This window comes from Eucyclogobius newberryi, unplaced genomic scaffold (genome assembly GCF_026437365.1).
Source record: "Eucyclogobius newberryi isolate DKJ021-1_F unplaced genomic scaffold, fEucNew1.0.hap1 SCAF_6, whole genome shotgun sequence".
Lineage (NCBI taxonomy): Eukaryota > Metazoa > Chordata > Actinopteri > Gobiiformes > Gobiidae > Eucyclogobius > Eucyclogobius newberryi.
In genome coordinates this window covers 3,867,355-3,886,951 of record NW_027316278.1, presented here as the reverse complement: position 1 = coordinate 3,886,951, position 19,597 = coordinate 3,867,355, and the positions used below count along the sequence as shown (strand labels likewise).

At 49.6% G+C, this 19,597-nt stretch overlaps 1 protein-coding gene across 1 annotated transcript; it reads left to right on the top strand.

The window, feature by feature from the left end:
• Positions 1–1,306: 1,306 nt before the first annotated feature.
• qsox2 (quiescin Q6 sulfhydryl oxidase 2) lies at positions 1,307–13,534 on the top strand. Its single transcript, XM_072433417.1, has 11 exons — positions 1,307–1,622; positions 4,151–4,251; positions 5,204–5,252; positions 5,570–5,675; positions 5,806–5,896; positions 6,877–7,022; positions 9,317–9,463; positions 9,792–9,921; positions 10,924–11,046; positions 11,960–12,302; positions 12,887–13,534. Exons 1-11 carry the CDS (start codon positions 1,352–1,354, stop codon positions 13,519–13,521), a joined length of 2,142 nt encoding a protein of 713 aa, XP_072289518.1. The 5' UTR covers positions 1,307–1,351; the 3' UTR covers positions 13,522–13,534.
• Positions 13,535–19,597: the final 6,063 nt, after the last annotated feature.

The following is a 19,597-nucleotide window of genomic DNA, read 5'->3' as shown; positions in this document are numbered from 1 at the left end:
AACATCAATAAAACACAACAAATGAAATGTGTTATTTTAGTGTCATGAAAAACATCAACTTATGTTCATTGTTGTCTTTGTTTACAGCACTTTACATTGTTTCTGTGTTTAATGTTTTATGCGTTAATAATGAAACAAATATATTTATACAGAGATACTTAATAACTCTGAATCATTATCCGTGGCTGTTTCTTGACTCGGAAACATAATTAAATCTATAATAATAATATCTATAGTAATAATAAGGCCGTACATTGCACTTTCATACCGGGTGCATTCTCCTGCTGAAGGGTGAAACTAACGATTATTCATTTATTCAGCGATTAACTGTTTTTGACAAACAATTATTCATATTTTAAACTGATACTTTCCAAATACATGTTTTTAAGCAAATAAAAACATGCCAATAAATTGTTTTATTAATGAAAAAATACTTTTACACTTTATTGTTTTTGCACATTTTGATTTAATTATACTGCTGCTGTCTTTCTTATTAAAACATGTATTTGTGTTTTTGAATCTATATACTTACAAAATACAACTATGCTTTATTTTTTTTTTAACATAATATAGGGTTAATATTATTTCTAATATTAAGAGTAAAAATATACCATGACATTTTAATCAGTGAATATTGTGTTTCTTCTGGTCTGTTTCCTGTGGGTTAGCCTGTTAGCTTGTTCACCTGTTAGTATGAAGGTTATTTTGTGTTTTTATTACGATTTTTTTGTTTTGACGTTGAATGTTTTTTGACATCAAATTTCATATTTTTTGACAGTGTATGTTTTTTTTTTACATTGATTTTTTTTTTTTTTTTAATGTAATCGTATTTATAATTTACAATGAATGTTTTTACTAGATTTGATGTCAAAAAAAAGAAAATCGATGTCAAAAAAAAAATCGTAATAAAATCATAAAATAACCTTCATAGTTAGCCACGTTAGGTTAGCCTCGTTAGGTTAGCCTCGTTAGTTAGCCTCGTTAGGTTAGCCTCATTAGGTTAGCCTCGTTAGTTAGCCTCGTTAGGTTAGCCTCGTTAGGTTAGCCTCGTTAGTTAGCCTCGTTAGGTTAGCCTCATTAGGTTAGCCTCGTTAGTTAGCCTCGTTAGTTAGCCTCGTTAGGTTAGCCTCGTTAGTTAGCCTCGTTAGGTTAGCCTCATTAGGTTAGCCTCGTTAGATTAGCCTCGTTTATAGCATACAGTTCCAAGATGGCCGCCGCCGTGACCGTACGGAAGCGCACTCCGCGGTCCCTCTCGCCTCCTCCCGCCCCGCCTCTCGCCGCCACCGGAGCTCTGGCGGAGCCCCCGGAGCTCGCCGCCTCTCACAGCCGCCTTGTGTTCGCCTGTGCGCGGATGGCAGCAGCGCGAGTGATGCCGGCGCGGTGCTCGTGGCGGTGGCTCTGGCTCCACTCCGCGGCGCTCCTGCTCCTCCTGCCCCGCTGCGAGTGCGCCGCCGCCCGCCTCTACACGGAGCAGGATCCGCTGGTGCTGCTGAGCCGGGACACGCTCCGGGCCACGCTCACCGACTCGCCCGGCGCGTGGCTCGTCCAGTTCTACTCGTCCTGGTGCGGACACTGCATCCAGTACTCCGGCACGTGGAAGGCGCTGGCCCGGGACGTGAGAGGTGGGCACCGCGGGGAACACCGGGGGGAACACCGGGGAGACACCGGGGGGAACACCGGGGGGAGCACCGGGGCGAGCACCGGAGGGAGGTCGGGACTCTGCCGGGGCCGCGGGGGAACCGAGCTTAATTTGGGCTTGAAAACGAGAATAAATAGTTTAATTAAATGTCAACTTTTTTGGTGACGTTTTATTATTTTTATTATTATTCGCGAAATTGTCAATAGAAAGAATAAAAGGTTCAATAACATACTGACGTGTCACAAAAATATGAAACAAGAACAATTATTCAAAATTAGTGAATGGTTAAATAAATACAAAATCTTAAGGTAAAAGCAGCAAAAAAAAAAAGTTAAATTAATGTTATAAAAAACTGATTTATCTCCTATTCTGATTTTTCTTTTGTATTCTGAGCTATGGAAACTTGTGTTTTTTTAACTGATTTATTCAACAGAATCAATGAGATAATTCAAATCTTTGTTTAAGGATTAAGTTCCATTTTCCCACACGCGACACAAACACCTGAGCTTTGCCAGACTCCCTTGAAAATATAGTGAATTTTAACTTTGAACCCATGTAGTTTTCAAAATAGTTGTTGAAGCGACATAAAGACAAATGTATTTACTTCCTGTTGACGACTTCTTCAATTCGTCGTTTCATTTCGTGTATTTATTTGTCCACACAGGCTATAAACCAGAAGTTAAAGCTGTTTTGTTCGGGTCGTGTTTGATATTTTGATACGTGCAAACAGCTGTTACTGTTTATGTCGATTCAACGCGTTCGTTTCGTCGCCGTGAGTGATTTCTCTGACCGGGGACGTGGTCACGGTCATTTCGGCGTCAGTGTCCGCGAGCAGACTGTGTAAAAAGTCATAAAACGTGATAAAAGTCTCGAGTTAGCATCTGTTAGCCGCCTCGAGCTAAAATGCTAACTGTTAGCTCGTGTCTCCAGGCAACAAGAGCCACAGTCACGTGAGCAGCGAGCGATTAAAACACTTTATTTTGTTGAACGCTGGATGTTTTCACGTATTTGTAGTTTTTGTTGTTTTATTGTCATTGATTTAGCTTTTATGGAAATATGTTAGCATGTTCTAATAAAGCAGTGAAGCAACAACAACAACAACAACAACAACAACAACAACAACAACAACAACAACAACAACAACAACAACAACAACAACAACAACAACAACAACAACAACAACTTCTTCCCCTAATGTGTGTCATTGTTGTTTACTATGATATATTTGTGTCAATTAAATTTAAAAAGGTGTATTTATTGAACACTTTACAGTAAAAGTTATGTATGAACGCCCTTGGCACGTCACGATTATTAGTTTACTCAGGAATCATAATTATTCAGGTCACAATATAATCGCAAGAAGTAACAAATAGGGTTTGGGCCAGGGTCTTGGACAGGGTCGGGGGTCGGGGGGCCGTCGGTCCTTGTCTCGGGTGTCGGGGATGGGGGCAGCAGGTGGTGGAGTCCCCTGGCAGATGGTCCCAGAGCCTTTTCTCTTTGCCTGAATATTAATCAAAAACTACAAAAAAGCAACAACAAAGAGTCTAGACTTCATCAGGATCAGGACTAAACTTGGGCCAGAGTGAGGCCGAAACGGGACTAAACTTGGGCCAAAGTGAAGCCGAAACTGGACTAAACTTGGGCCAAAGTGAAGCCGAAACTGGACTAAACTTGGGCCAATACGGGACTAAACTTGGGCCAAAATGAGGTCGAAACGGGACTAAACTTGGGCCAAAACGGGACTAAACTTGGGCCAAAACGGGACTAAACTTGGGCCAATACGGGACTAAACTTGGGCCAAAACGGGACTAAACTTGGGCCAAAGTGAAGCCGAAACTAGACTAAACTTGGGCCAATACGGGACTAAACTTGGGCCAAAACGGGACTAAACTTGGGCCAAAACGGGACTAAACTTGGGCCAAAACGGGACTATACTTGGGCCAAAACGGGACTAAACTTGGGCCAAAACGGGACTAAACTTGGGCCAAAACGGGACTAAACTTGGGCCAAAACGGGACTAAACTTGGGCCAAAACGGGACTAAACTTGGGCCAAAATGGGACTAAACTTGGGCCAAAACGGGACTAAACTTGGGCCAAAACGGGACTAAACTTGGGCCAAAACGGGACTAAACTTGGGCCAAAACGATACTATAAAGTGATAATTACACCTCAATAACACGTTTATCGACTGAATATCAAACCAGATCTGAACTGGAACTGAACCGGGAACAAAGTCGAGAAAAACACGTTTAACACGACCACGGGATGTTGCAGTGGAAAATCCTGTTCTAAATCTGGTCCCGTTATATCACTCTTTATCACTCTTATCTTTAATTCCGTGGGAGCGCTCCACCCGTCGCTGTGAGGGGGAAAAACACAACATTCATCTACATTTATTGGACGTTTTAATCATGAACATGAAGTGTAACGACATCAGGTCTAAACGATGGTTCTGAGTGGGCGTGGCTTTGTGAAGCGGCGCTCACATGGTGTTTCCTGGTGTTCCTCAGACTGGCAGGGGGCGATCGCCGTGGCCGTGTTCGACTGCGCGCTGGAGGAGAACTTTGACCTCTGCAGGGAATATGGCATCAAGTTCTACCCGACATTCAAGGTGAAACGTCAGACACGGGTCAAACGACACATTTGACTCAAACACAATTCTATTTCAGATTTGACTCAACATTTTCCCAGTTTGTCCCAATTCGAACCGTTGTAAAGTTTATAATTGTACTTCCTGGTTGGACGTGAGCACAGATATGACACAGAGGTGATTCCACAGCTGTTACCATAGCAACCAGACTGTAAACAAGAGCCAAACTCCACATAAATGACACAACAGTTCTGATCTGACACAATAAGACCATAAAACACATTTATTTAGTCCAACCATGGTTTAAACTGTCTCTGTGTCGCACACTGATGACATCACAGAAGGATTCAGCTCCACTTCCTGTCTTTTTAAACATTTGTTTTTTTTCTCAAAGATTTCTTCACAAACTGACACTAAACAGAAGTAAAACTGTGATAAACGTTGACCACAGGTTCTACTCCATTAAACTAAGTCAGAATTATAAAAACAACAGAAACTTTTCATGGACTTTAAATGCATTTTTACAGTGAATATTTTCTACTTTCACAATGTATCGCAAAAGTACCGCAATAAAACCAAGTAGGAATATTCTGCGCTAATCCTCAATTTCTGTTAATTATGATGTTTATGAAGAAGTGAAAGGTTGATTTGTGAAACTTAACCTGTGGCCCTCGTTATGGATTATAGAAGATAAATATCATTAGTTATTGTCAGCAGCAGAAATCTGTGTCTGTGTCTCGGCCCAGGTCTAAAACCTCAAAATGGAAAAAGTCAGATTTTTATTCCTGATTTTCCCTTTTCAGTCTAAATTTAACCTTGATTTAATCTGACGTTTATTGTGACTCGTGCTCAAAGACTTGAACGTGTTTGTTTTAATAACATTATTGTGTGAAGAGATTTCAGATCTCTGATAATCACAGCCACATCCACATCGCGGGCGTTAGTTTAACACGTGTCATGTTTCTGTCCACAGTATTTCAAAGCTCACGGGGGAGCGGCCGAGCGCGGGACCATCTACAGAGGTGAGGGTCTGAGGGGGGTCTGAGGATGAACCGCTTCATTTCAGGAGCTCCAAAGTGACAAACCAAGTCTTAAATCTCAATCCAGACGCTTTTGGCAGATTTATGATTGTTTTTTTTAGCCTCTGTTTGTTACAGAAGAGCTTCATTTTAAAGACGTGTAACTCCTGAAACCTTTGTCTGATTGGTTATGAATAAACATGCTTTTAAAACACAGATTAATGAACAAAACTTTGCTCAATGTCCAAATACTTCTGCATTTGTAAATATTTTATAACAATAAAGTTCTAGAAAAGGTTCTGACAGTGTTTGTCCTGTAGGGGGCGACAGAGAGATCCCGTCAGTGAGGCAGCTCATGGTGAACATCCTGCAGAACCACACCAGAACCGAGCGCCCTGACCAGTGCCCAGAACTCCGGCCCTACAGGTACTAACAAGGCCTAAACGGGGCCTAAACGGGGCCTAAACGGGCTCTTAACGGGCTCTTAACGGGCTCTTACGTTCTAAGACTGTATCGTTCTGAATAAACCTTTTTTTTTCTTCATGTTTTTGCTTAGTTCTGTGGAGCTGCTCCCGTTGCTGGGAAAGAAGTCTGACCACTACACTGCCCTCATCATCGAAGACCCTCAGTCCTACACCGGCCGAGAAGTCAGTCCGGCTTTAGTCCGGCTTTAGTCCTGCTTTAGTCCTGCTTTAGTCCAGCTTTAGTCCTGCTTTAGACCTGCTTTAGTCCTGCTTTAATCCTGGTTTAGTCCTGCTTTAGTCCTGCTTTAGTCCAGCTTTAGTCCTGCTTTAGACCTGCTTTAGTCCTGCTTTAATCCTGGTTTAGTCCTGCTTTAATCCTGGTTTAGTCCAGCTTTAGTCCTGCTTTAGACCTGCTTTAGTCCTGCTTTAATCCTGGTTTAGTCCTGCTTTAATCCTGGTTTAGTCCTGCTTTAGTCCTGCTTTAGACCTGCTTTAGACCTGCTTTAGTCCTGCTTTAATCCTGGTTTAGTCCTGCTTTAGTTCTGCTTTAGGCCTGCTTTAGACCTGCTTTAGACCTGCTTTAGACCTGCTTTAGACCTGCTTTAGTCCTGCTTTATACCTGCTTTAGTCCTGCTTTAATCCTGGTTTAGTCCTGCTTTAGTCCTGCTTTAGACCTGCTTTAGACCTGCTTTAGACCTGCTTTAGGCCTGCTTTAATCCTGGTTTAGTCCTGCTTTAATCCTGGTTTAGTCCTGCTTTAGTCCTGCTTTAGTCCAGCTTTAGTCCTGCTTTAATCCTGGTTTAGTCCTGCTTTAGTCCTGCTTTAGTCCAGCTTTAGTTCTGCTTTAGTTCTGCTTTAGTTCTGCTTTAGTCCTGCTTTAGTTCTGCTTTAGGCCTGCTTTAGTCCGGCTTTAGTCCAGCTTTAGTCCTGCTTTAGACCTGCTTTAGTCCTGCTTTAGACCTGCTTTAGTCCGGCTTTAGTCCTGCTTTAGTCCAGCTTTAGTCCTGCTTTAGTCCTGCTTTAGTTCTGCTTTACTCCTGCTTTAGTTCTGCTTTACTCCTGCTTTAGTTCTGCTTTAGTTCTGCTTTAGTTCTGCTTTAGTCCTGCTTTAGACCCTCTGAGCGTGGTTGACCCCTGCTCACTGACCCCTGCTTGTGTCTCAGGTGATGCTGGACCTCCTGCCGTACTCTGGTCTGGTGGTGCACAGAGCTGTGAGTTCAGATCGCCCCCTGCTGGACACGCTGGGCATCACGGAGCTGCCCGCGGTCCACCTGCTGCAGCCCGACGGCTCCCACCGCACGCTGCACACGTGAGTTACCCACGGCGATGACTGGACCCGAGGCTCCTCCCACAGCCCGGTCTGAGGCTCCTCCCACAGACACACGCCCTCAAAGCTTAGTTTCAAGAGCACGGACTTTGTGTCTGACCCCAGGCTCCTTAAGTCCTGCAGATGAACTGTGTGGAGTTATGGAGCAACATGAGCCTGAAGCTCAGGGTGGTACCACAGGTCTGAAGACCTCCTGTCTGGTACCACAGGTCTGAAGACCTCCTGTCTGGTACCACAGGTCTGAAGACCTCCTGTCTGGTACCACAGGTCTGAAGACCTCCTGTCTGGTACCACAGGTCTGAAGACCTCCTGTCTGGTACCACAGGTCTGAAGACCTCCTGTCTGGTACCTGTGCCTAAGACACCGCGCCCCAAAGACCTCAACAGCTTCAGGCCGGTGGCTCTCACGTCCTGATGAAGACACTGGAGCTGGTCCTGGACCACCTCCGCTCCACCCTGAGCTCAGCCATGGACCCGCTGCAGTTTGCATACGTCCTGGCATCGGAGTGGAGGACGCCGTCATCTCCTGCTGCACCGCTCTCTCTCTCACCTGGAGAAGCCTGGCAGCTCTGTGAGGATCCTGTTCTTTCATCTTTCCAGCGCCTTCAACACCATCAGCTCCTGAGGGACAAGCTGGAGACGGCTGGTGTGGAGTATGACCTGCAGAGTGGATCCTGGACGACCTCACTGACCGACCCCAGTTTGTGAGAGCACAGGACTGTGTGTCTGACACTCGGACCTGCAGTGTGGGGGCCCTGCAGTGTGGGGGCCCTGCAGTGTGGGGGCCCTGCAGTGTGGGGGCCCTGCAGTGTGGGGGCCCTGCAGTGTGGGGGACCTGCAGTGTGGGGGCCCTGCAGTGTGGGGGACCTGCAGTGTGGGGGCCCTGCAGTGTGGGGGCCCTGCAGTGTGGAGGAACTGCAGTGTGAGGGACCTGCAGTGTGGGGGCCCTGCAGTGTGGGGGACCTGCAGTGTGGGGGCCCTGCAGTGTGGGGGCCCTGCAGTGTGGAGGAACTGCAGTGTGAGGGACCTGCAGTGTGAGGGACCTGCAGTGTGGGGGCCCTGCAGTGTGGGGGCCCTGCAGTGTGGGGGCGCCCCAGGGCACTGTCCTCGCGCCCTTTCTCTTCACCCTTTACACTGCAGACTTCAGACATGACACGGACAGCTGTGTCCTGCAGAAGTTCTCTGACCACTCTGCCATCATCGGACTCATCACGGACGACGATGATGTGGAGGACAGAGGACTGGCGCAGGACTTTGTGGAACCTCCTCCTCATCAACGCGGGGAAGACCAAGGAGATGGTGGTGGACTTCCACAGAGGCCACGCCCCCCTCACCAGTGAACATCCAGGGACGGGACAGGCCACGCCCCCCTCACCAGTGAACATCCAGGGACGGGACATTGAGAGAGTGACTCATACAAGGACCTGGACAAAGCTCCGTCCTGGGCTGTCCTCTGGACTCGGTGCAGGAGGTGGGGGACAGAAGGGTCCTGGCTAGATTCACATCCATACTTGACCATGAGTGTCGCCCCCTGCAGGACACTCTGTCCCCTGCAGGACACTCACTCTGTCCCCTGCAGGACACAATCTGTCCTCTGCAGGACACTCTGTCCACTCTGGAGAGCAGCTTCAGAGACTGATCCACCCTCGCTGTGTGAAGGAGACGTTTCACAGTCTTTCCTTCTGCTGCTGTCGGACTTTATAACAAACACTGTTAGTCCTGAACATGTGCAATCCATGTGCCGTCGTGACACATATTCATGTGCAATTACTGTCGTGATCACATGCAATGGTATTTATTTATGTATTTATTTTCCCCTCCATCCCTTGTTGGGAAATGGGAGGTTTTGTTTATAGTAGATCTTCTACTGAAAGTGTTTTTCAAACTTCCTATAAGTGATCTGTTCTTTTCCTTTGTTGCGTTGCAACAATGAAATTTCCCCATGTGGGAATATAAAGGAATATCTTATCTCTTATCTTATCTTAAAACTGTCCGCAGTAGGCTAACGTTTACTAGCATAGCCACTAGCATTAGCATTAGCTGCTAACGGCCTGAAACAAACGGCTTGGAGTGATCTTCTTAGTGCACCGGTCCCTCCTGACCACAGTCACACATTTGTGAACAAACGGGGTCTTTGGGGGCGTGGCAGACGAGGAAACAGCCCACAGTGAACATGCCGCTTTTGTCCTCCAGGTGGCAGTGTAGAATGTAGAATGTTTGGTCAGTGTCTGTTTGGAGGAAGGGCATCTGGAGTAAAGGTTTGCTGTGGCGTCTCAGGGAGAAGAGGCTGCGGTTCTTCTTCACGTCGCTCCTCAGGACGTTACCCGGGGTCCAGAGGAAGAGCCTCACCAACAGCAGTGTCCTGAACCCACAGAAGGGGGCGCTGTCCTCACTGCACACACAGCCCTGGAGGGACTTCAACCGGTCAGTGCCACTGTCCAGACACTGAGAACCTGTTACAGAAGAGGTGTTTAACATGTGAATCGCTATGGCAACCGTCCTGTGTGAACTCTGTCCACAGACTTTATGATCAGGAACTAGAATGAATCAAATTATTTTATATCATAGATAAATACATTTAGTTTTATTTTTAATTAAGTGAAAAGTTAATATTTGATCTTGTGGCATTTGCCCAAGTTATTTAGCAAAATGTTGAGTTTTGGACTAACCCGGTCCTGGTCCTGGTCCTGGTCCTGGTCCTGGTCCTGGTCCTGGTCCTGGTCCTGGTCCTGGTCCTGGTCTTGGTCCTCAGGTCTCAGGTGTACGCGGCTGACCTGGAGTCAGCTCTTCATTACCTGTTGAGGGTGGAACTGGCCTCACACAGCTCTCTGGAGGGAGACGAGCTGCGCACCTTCAAAGACCTGGTCACTCTGCTCGCCAAGGTAAACCCCGACTCGCACGAAGAGTAAACCCCGACTCACACGAAGGGTAAACCCCGACTCACACGAAGGGTAAACCCCGACTCACACGAAGGGTAAACCCCGACTCGCACGAAGAGTAAACCCCGACTCACACGAAGGGTAAACCCCGACTCACACGAAGGGTAAACCCCGACTCGCACGAAGAGTAAACCCCGACTCGCACGAAGAGTAAACCCCGACTCGCACGAAGAGTAAACGCCGACTCACACGAAGGGTAAACCCCGACTCGCACGAAGAGTAAACCCCGACTCTCACGAAGGGTAAACCCCGACTCACACGAAGGGTAAACCCCGACTCGCACGAAGAGTAAACCCCGACTCTCACGAAGGGTAAACCCCGACTCACACGAAGGGTAAACCCCGACTCACACGAAGGGTAAACCCAGACTCACACGAAGAGTAAACCCCGACTCTCACGAAGAGTAAACCCCGACTCACACGAAGGGTAAACCCCGACTCGCACGAAGAGTAAACCCAGACTCACACGAAGAGTAAACCCCGACTCTCACGAAGGGTAAACCCCGACTCTCACGAAGAGTAAACCCCGACTCACACGAAGGGTAAACCCCGACTCGCACGAAGAGTAAACCCAGACTCACACGAAGAGTAAACCCCGACTCTCACGAAGGGTAAACCCCGACTCTCACGAAGGGTAAACCCCGACTCTCACGAAGGGTAAACCCCGACTCTCACGAAGGGTAAACCCCGACTCACATGAAGGGTAAACCCCGACTTACATAATTACTGGACTAATTGATAAGCAAAATAATGGTTAGCTGTAGCCTTAGCGTAATTATATTAGCATGTCGGGGCAAGCTAGCTTTTATTTCCCCATAGTAGTTCCCTCTGCTGCCAGTAGGTGGAGCGCTAACCCAAATCCTGAACGTCAAAAGAAGTTTAAAGGACCAGAACTAGAAATACTGTCAAATGTGTCCTTGAACGTGACATGGTTCATGTTGTGCAGCTTTATCCAGGAGGGGGCGCTGTGGTCAAGCTCATGGAGACGCTCTCTGATTGGCTGCTGAGTCTGCCTCTTGAGAAAATCCCGTACCAGGCCGTTTTAGACCTGGTGGACAACAAGATGAAGGTAAAAGCTCTCTTGATGGTTCTTTGATGGTTCTACCCTCTCTTGATGGTTCTTTGATGGTTCTACCCTCTTTCTTGATGGTTCTTTGATGGTTCTACTCTCTCTCTCTTAATGGTTCTTTGATGGTTTTACACTCTCTTGATGGTTCTTATATGGTTCTACCCTCTCGATGGTTCTTATATGGTTCTACAGGCTGAGAAATAGATTTTCAAAGTTAGGGGCCCACAAGCGCGCGCAGCATCACGGCGTCATAAGAACAAGATAAATGTGTTGTTTTAAAGCTGGTTATTATCATGTAAAACAATTTAAAGTACTTTTATCTGTTATTTGATATGAAGAGCACAAATACTGATCATATAAACCAGAGATCATGATCTTTAAAACTGTTTAATTTAATATAATCATGTTTCTTAGATGTAAAATAAATTCAGTTTACAGCATTTGACACAATGAGATCTTGTGGAATATATAAAATCACAGCCTACAAAATAAACTATAACATATATACATTGCCCCGAAAATTAGACCGGGCATTTCCGAGGACACGTGAACGCGACACGAACGCAGCGGCCAATCAGATGCCCGCTTTCATCGATATTACCTCACGGAGACCGCTCGGCCAATGAGAAGCGAGAAGATGTGCCAAGTGGGCGTGTCTGTCAATACTAAACTTAAGCGATGAAAATGCCCCAAATATGGACAAATTACTAGTTAAATCTTGATTTTTTTCGAGGAGGCCCCCGTCTATTTCGCAGCCTGTTCTACCCTCTCTCTTTCTTGATGGTTCTTCGATGGTTCTACACTCTCTTGATGGTTCTCCTCTCTCTCTCTTAATGGTTCTTTGATGGTTCTACCCTCTTTCTTGTTGGTTCTTTGATGGTTCTACACTTTTGATGGTTCTACCCTCCCTCAGATCTCGGGCGTGTTCCTGGGCTCAGAGTTGCGCTGGGTGGGCTGCCAGGGCAGTGCCCCCGGGTTCCGTGGGTACCCGTGCGCCCTCTGGACCCTGTTCCACGTGCTGTCGGTGCACAGACGTGCTGCTCCCTCGGCGCTGCGGCACACGGCGCTGGAGGCGGAGCCGGCGCCCGTGCTGGACGTGATGCGCCGCTACATCAGGACGTTCTTCGGCTGCGAGGAGTGCGGCAAGAACTTCGAGAAGGCCGCGTTGTCCGAGGGCGCGGCCGGAATCAAGAGCCCGGACGAGGAAGTGATGTGGCTCTGGAACCAGCACAACGAGGTCAACTACAGGCTGACAGGTAACGCTCGGGGGCGGGTCTGTAACGCTCGGGGGCGGGTCTGTAACGCTCGGGGGCGGGTCTGTAACGCTCGGGGGCGGGTCTGTAACGCTCGGGGGCGGGTCTGTAACGCTCGGGGGGGCGGGTCTGTAACGCTCGGAGGGGGCGGGTCTGTAACGCTCGGGGCGGGTCTGTAACGGTCGGGGGGGCGGGTCTGTAACGCTTGGGGGGCGGGTCTGTGACGGTCGGGGGGGCAGGTCTGTGACGGTCGGGGGGCGGGTCTGTAACGCTCGGGGGGCGGGTCTGTAACGCTCGGGGGGCGGGTCTGTGACGGTCGGGGGGGCGGGTCTGTGACGGTCGGGGGGGCGGGTCTGTGACGGTCGGGGGGGACCGGGTCTGTGACGGTCGGGGGGGACCGGGTCTGTAACGCTCGGGGGGGACCGGGTCTGTAACGCTCGGGCGGGCGGGTCTGTAACGCTCTGGGGGCGGGTCTATAACGCTCGGGGGCGGGTCTGTGATGGTCGGGGGGGCGGGTCTGTGATGCTCGGAGGGGCGGACCCTCCTCACAGTGGCGCCTTAACCTCGCCGTGGATCTTGTGTTCCAGGCTCTCTGAGCGACGACCCGCTGTTTCCCAAAGGGGCGTGGCCTCCCCCGACCCTGTGCGCCGCCTGCCACGAGGAGAACCGCGGCCTGCACGCCTTCAACCAGCAGGAGGTGCTCACGTTCCTGCTCCAGCACTTCGGAGAGGCCAATCTGTCCAGGAAGTACGCTCTGGAGCCCGCCGAGAGCGAGAAGAAGAAGGCAAAAGAGAAGGAGCGAGGAGACGAGAAGGAAGGGGACGAGAAGAAGAAGGAAGGGGACGAGAAGAAGAAGGAAGGGGACGAGGAGAAGAAGGAGGAGGAAGGAAACGAGGAGAAGAAGAAGGTAGGGGACAAGGAGGAGGAGCGAACGAAGAAGCGAGGAGATAAAGAGGAGAACGAGGACGCTAGCAAGGACTTTGTGGCTAAACTGGAGGGTCATGGCGAGGAGAAGGAGGTGAAGGACTCGAAGGAGGAGAGGCTGTCGTCGAGCGGGGAGCAGCAGGGGAATCGAACCCTGGCGCTGGGCTTCAACAGCGTGGACATGAGCCTGTGTCTGCTGCTGTACGTGGGCTCCTGCCTCTTCCTCATGCTGCTCTTCTTCTTCTTCAGAGTGCGCTCGCGGCGGTGGAAGCTGCGCACGCCCAAGCTCGCCGTGTGAAGGGCCCGAGAGGCGAGCGGGCGGGGGGAACGGGGATCGGAACCAGCACCACTGCCGCCCGAGCCGAGACGCCGAGGTCCCGGGACGAGTTTTACACGAGGAGTTTTACACGACTCTTCCGCCTTGGACTCGGGGTCGTCGGCGCGTGAGAGAAGTTCTCACGAGTCTTGACGCCGCACGGGCTTTAAAAGACGAGTGTCACGGATTACCACCTGATGATGTCATTGTGTGGGTGCTTGGAGGTCAAAGGTCAAAGACGGTCAGGATAAGCCGGATCGCTCGGACGTGCTGATTGGCCGATGGCGTTTTTTAATTCTAAAGACTTTCATTTCGACACAAAGTAATCGTTCTTTCGTCGTGTTTTTACGGGCGATATCGATTTTCTTACCGACGAATGAGTAAAGTTGAGAATAGAACGATTAGGTTTTAAATTGCGGTGAATACATTCTGTCATCTCCAGATCATTCTAGAAACCGTTTATTTGTTTGATCGATATTTGTTCAAATTAGTAACTTGTTTCGTTACTATTTTGTTCAGTTTTTTATGATTTTTCTCAGGACAGCTGTAGCGTGACACGGGGAGGGAGAGGGAAGAGACATTCGGCAAACAGTCGAGGTCGAGAAGCGAAGGTGGAAACAACCTTTAAATGACAAACATTATGAATTATTTGTGTTGCATCAGTCTTTAAACGTCTTTAAACGTCTTTAAACGTCTTTAAACGTCTTTAAACATCTTTAAACGTCTTTAAACGTCTTTAAACGTCTTTAAACGTCTTTAAACGTCTTTAAACGTCTTTAAACGTCTTTAAACGTCTTTAAACGTCTTTAAACATCTTTAAACGTCTTTAAACGTCTTTAAACGTCTTTAAACGTCTTTAAACGTCTTTAAACGTCTTTAAACGTCTTTAAACGTCTTTAAACGTCTTTAAACGTCTTTAAACATCTTTAAACATCTTTAAATGTCTTTAAACGTCTTTAAACGTCTTTAAACGTCTTTAAACGTCTTTAAACGTCTTTAAACGTCTTTAAACATCTTTAAACGTGCTCGAGTGCCTTTTACTTTGGCATCTCGTGATTTAGAACTAAAAACATAACGACATTTGGATCTCTAAATGGTTTTAATTGAAGCGACTGGAGCCGGCCGCTCGCTTCCTGGTCTCAGGCCGCTCGCTTCCTGGTCTCAGGCCGCTCGCTTCCTGGTCTCAGGACGTTCACTTCCTGTCAGGGCGCACGCTTCCTGGTCTCAGGACGCTCGCTTCCTGGTCTCAGGACGCTCGCTTCCTGGTCTCAGGACGCTCGCTTCCTGGTCTCAGGACGTTCACTTCCTGTCAGGGCGCACGCTTCCTGGTCTCAGGACGCTCGCTTCCTGGTCTCAGGGCGCACGCTTCTTGGTCTCAGGACGCTCGCTTCCTGGTCTCAGGACGCTCATTTCCTGGCCTCAGGACGCTCGTTTCCTGGCCTCAGGACGCTCGCTTCCTGGTCTCAGGACGTTCACTTCCTGGTCTCAGGACGCTCGCTTCCTGGTCTCAGGACGCTCGCTTCCTGGTCTCAGGACGCTCGCTTCCTGGTCTCAGGACGCACGCTTCCTGGCCTCAGGACGCTCGCTTCCTGGTCTCAGGACGCTCGCTTCCTGGCCTCAGGACGCTCTCTTCCTGGTCTCAGGACGCTCGCTTCCTGGTCTCAGGACTTTCGCTTCCTGGTCTCAGGACTTTCGCTTCCTGGCCTCAGGACGCCCTCTTCTTTGTCTCAGGACGCTCGCTTCCTGGTCTCAGGACGCTCGCTTCCTGGTCTCAGGACACTCGCTTCCTGGTCTCAGGACGTTCGCTTCCTGGTCTCAGGACGCTCGCTTCCTGGCCTCGGGACGCTCTCTTCCTGGTCTCGGGACGCTCGCTTCCTGGTCTCGGGACGCTCGCTTCCTGGTCTCGGGACGCTCGCTTCCTGGTCTCAGGACTTTCGCTTCCTGGTCTCAGGACTTTCGCTTCCTGGTCTCAGGACGCTCGTTTCCTGGTCTCAGGACGCTCGTTTCCTGGCCTCAGGACGCTCGTTTCCTGGCCTCAGGACGCTCGCTTCCTGTCAGGGCGCTCGCTTCCTGGTCTCAGGGCGCTCGCTTCCTGGTCTCAGGACGCTCGCTTCCTGGCCTCAGGACGCTCGCTTCCTGGTCTCAGGACGCTCTCTTCCTGGTCTCAGGACGCTCTCTTCCTGGTCTCAGGACGCTCTCTTCCTGGTCTCAGGACGTTCGCTTCCTGGTCTCAGGGCGCTCGCTTCCTGGTCTCAGGGCGCTCGCTTCCTGGTCTCAGGACGCTCGCTTCCTGGTCTCAGGACGTTCGCTTCCTGGTCTCAGGACGCTCGCTTCCTGGTCTCAGGGCGCTCGCTTCCTGGCCTCAGGACGCTCGCTTCCTGGCCTCAGGACGCTCTCTTCCTGGTCTCAGGACGCTCGCTTCCTGGTCTCAGGACTTTCGCTCCCTGGTCTCAGGACTTTCGCTTCCTGGTCTCAGGACGCTCGTTTCCTGGCCTCAGGACGCTCGCTTCCTGGTCTCAGGACGTTCACTTCCTGTCAGGGCGCTCGCTTCCTGTCCTCAGGACGCTCGCTTCCTGTCCTCAGGACGCTCGCTTCCTGGTCTCAGGACGCAGTTGTACTGATCGTGATGAGTGTTTCTGAGGCTCGGAGGGGAGAAGACTTTATCAAACTGAATGAAGCTAAACGTGCTCCACTTTGTGACGAGGAACAGAGCGAGAGCGGGGTTAAAGAGAGAAGAGGGACATTCAGCAGAATAATAACGTGTTGCAGCACCGTCGTGTATCAATACTACTGTAGTTTCGGTATCGATTTAACGTTTGATTGACAATACTTTTGACAACTATTGGCTAACCAGCTCCGTGCTAGCAGCTCTTTGTTGTTGCCTCATTTCAATTTTTCCTTTTATTTATGTTTAACATTTTCAAGTTGAATGTTTTTCCAAATGTGTTCTTTATTTTAACGACTTTTACGATGTGAAGCGTCAGGCCCGATGTGTCTGAAAGTCTGAACTACGTGTCGTTTAGCACCGCGACGGTTTACATTTACACACATTTCACACAGATCCGGTCCGGTTCTAGTCCGGTTCTAGTCCGGTTCTGGTCCGGTTCTTGTCCGGTTCTGGTCCGGTTCTAGTCCGGTTCTGGTCCGGTTCTAGTCCGGTTCTGGTCCGGTTCTAGTCCGGTTCTAAGCACAAGTGCATCGCCGGGTTCACTGTTGGACCAAGACCTGGGGAACACTGGACTCAAATCGGTTGTTGATGCCAGTATTTTAACAAACGTTTACAAGAGAGAGATAGCCCAGCGCGCTAGCTAGCTCGGCGACGCACAGCTAACGGTAACTTTTATCAAAACGTAGATTATACAATGAACGACGGATCAAACGTTTACGTGAAGGCGTCTCACAGTTTGTACGTGTAGCTTACGGTCTCTAATTTATTTCCTTTCAATGTTCATCACGTCTCAAAATTAGCATTAGCGTTAGCATTGACACACAAATGCCTCCTTTTCTAGACGCGGTTAATGTGTCACATGTCGCCCGTGACGTTCACCCGCAGCTCGCCGTCCACTGCCCGATGTTTAGGCCAAAAACCTGTTCGGACAGGAAGTAGTGGTGCTACTTCCTGTCCGACAGAATGAGTGCGTTTGTTGAGCAGAAGTCAGTATTTTCTCATTCTTTTGTCTCTCCACTCGATGAGGACCGGGATAGACCTCAACCAGGACTAAACCCGGTCTATAACTGGACTCTGGGTGATCTCAGGGAAAACTGAGCGTGGCCCCTTGTAAATATGTCTGCGACCACCATTTTGTGTGTGTTTGGAGGACGTTTGGAGTATTTGTTGTGGATTGGGTCATGTGACCGGGTCATGTGACCGTGCCAAACGCTGGGCCTGGCGACGGCACCGTTCTGATTGGTCGATTCGCCGTCCGTCCTCCGTTTCACGCCGTCGTCCGCTCGCGCCCGAGAAACGCTCTATTCTGAATAAAATTGTGTGTTTTAAACGCTCGAGTCGTTTGTGTCTTTTATGTCCTTTAAAATGAATACATGTGTCACGAGGTCAAAGGTCAAGAAAACTGAATAGATCACTTTAGTTTAGCTATGAATCAAATGTACTTCTCTTAGGTTAGAACAGGGGTGGGCAAACTACGGCCCGCGGGCCACATCCGGCCCGTAGGGCCTTTCAATCCGGCCCGCCAAGCTTGTACAAGTAATATTAAAAAATATATATTTTTTTTTTCCTTTTTTGCCCTCAGGCATCTTTCTGCACTTGTGTCCTTAATAAATATGACGTAAAATGAATTAAGTAATAGATTCAATAGCCTATATTTGACAGAAAAGTGATATTTAACCTTAAAGGTGCCATAACATGCTTTTTGTCACGTTTCGTAGTCTATCCTAAGTGTATAATTGATAATAATAAGTGTTGTGCAACACCCTTAACATAATAGTTCAGAAATATCACCCAGACCTTGGACCCTCTCACCAACCCGGAAATGCAAACGGCTTGGTTTGATATTCGCCCCCACCCTTGTGAAGAGCCATCTGGCTCCCCCGCCCAACCCGTGACGTAGTGTGTGCCCCACAGCTGTCTGCTCCGCGGAGCAGCGCGGAGTGAGTGAGAAAGAGTCTACTTTAAGACTGAATCAAAACGTGTTGATTCTACAGCGTGCGCAGAACAGATATATACATGGACATAAGACTTTTATATATTTATATATATATATATAAGTCTTATGTCCATCGCGCTCTTATTTCCTGGTTTCTCGGTATCAGATAGAACTTCTCTCCGTTTATTTTCCCAGTTGCTGCATCAACTGCCACATAAACCTTCACCATTGTGATAATACTAAAGAGTGCGATATCATTCATGAAGTTTTGGGCCTCTTTGAACCGTGTTTCCTCGTAAATCGAAGCAGAAAAACTCCGGAATGGGCTTGAAGGGAGACACAGCCTGCAGCAGCGCAGCGCGGAGCCGGGGGGAAGGGGAGGGGGGTGGAGAGGGGGGGTGAGGGGGGATGATGACGCGGTCTTGCCCCACCTCCCGTTAGTTTGGAGATTGGAGGAAAGGAGATAGTCTGTACTATAGCCAAACACTGCGGGAATCAATCAAAAAAACAGGCGGGACCTTAAAGCTCCCCCTACAGGCGGGACCTTAAAGCGCCCCCTACAGGCCGGACCTTAAAGCGCCCCCTACAGGCCGGACCTTAAAGCGCCCCCTACAGGCCGGACCTTAAAGCTCCCCCTACAGGCCGGACCTTAAAGCTCCCCCTACAGGCCGGACCTTAAAGCTCCCCCTACAGGCCGGACCTTAAAGCTCCCCCTACAGGCGGGACCTTAAAGCGCCCCCTACAGGCCGGACCTTAAAGCTCCCCCTACAGGCCGGACCTTAAAGCGCCCCCTACAGGCGGGACCTTAAAGCTCCCCCTACAGGCCGGACCTTAAAGCTCCCCCTACAGGCGGGACCTTAAAGCGCCCCCTACAGGCCGGACCTTAAAGCGCCCCCTACAGGCCGGACCTTAAAGCTCCCCCTACAGGCCGGACCTTAAAGCGCCCCCTACAGGCCGGACCTTAAAGCTCCCCCTACAGGCCGGACCTTAAAGCGCCCCCTACAGGCGGGACCTTAAAGCTCCCCCTACAGGCCGGACCTTAAAGCTCCCCCTACAGGCGGGACCTTAAAGCGTCCCCTACAGGCCGGACCTTAAAGCGCCCCCTACAGGCCGGACCTTAAAGCTCCCCCTACAGGCCGGACCTTAAAGCTCCCCCTACAGGCCGGACCTTTAAACCTCCCCCTACAGGCCGGACCTTAAAGCGCCCCCTACAGGCTGGACCTTAAAGCGCCCCCTCCAGGCCGGACCTTAAAGCGCCCCCTCCAGGCCGGACCTTAAAGCGCCCCCTACAGGCGGGACCTTAAAGCTCCCCCTACAGGCGGGACCTTAAAGCGCCCCCTACAGGCCGGACCTTAAAGCTCCCCCTACAGGCCGGACCTTAAAGCTCCCCCTACAGGCCGGACCTTAAAGCGCCCCCTACAGGCCGGACCTTAAAGCGCCCCCTACAGGCCGGA

Bases quoted from the DNA above. Each gene is read 5' to 3' on its own strand.
- qsox2 (XM_072433417.1), top strand. From the start codon at position 1,352: ATGGCAGCAGCGCGAGTGATGCCGGCGCGGTGCTCGTGGCGGTGGCTC. The intron at 1,623-4,150 runs GTGGGCACCGCG...GGTGTTCCTCAG, and splicing joins GCTGGCCCGGGACGTGAGAG to ACTGGCAGGGGGCGATCGCC. The intron at 7,023-9,316 runs GTGAGTTACCCA...GTGGCGTCTCAG, and splicing joins TCCCACCGCACGCTGCACAC to GGAGAAGAGGCTGCGGTTCT.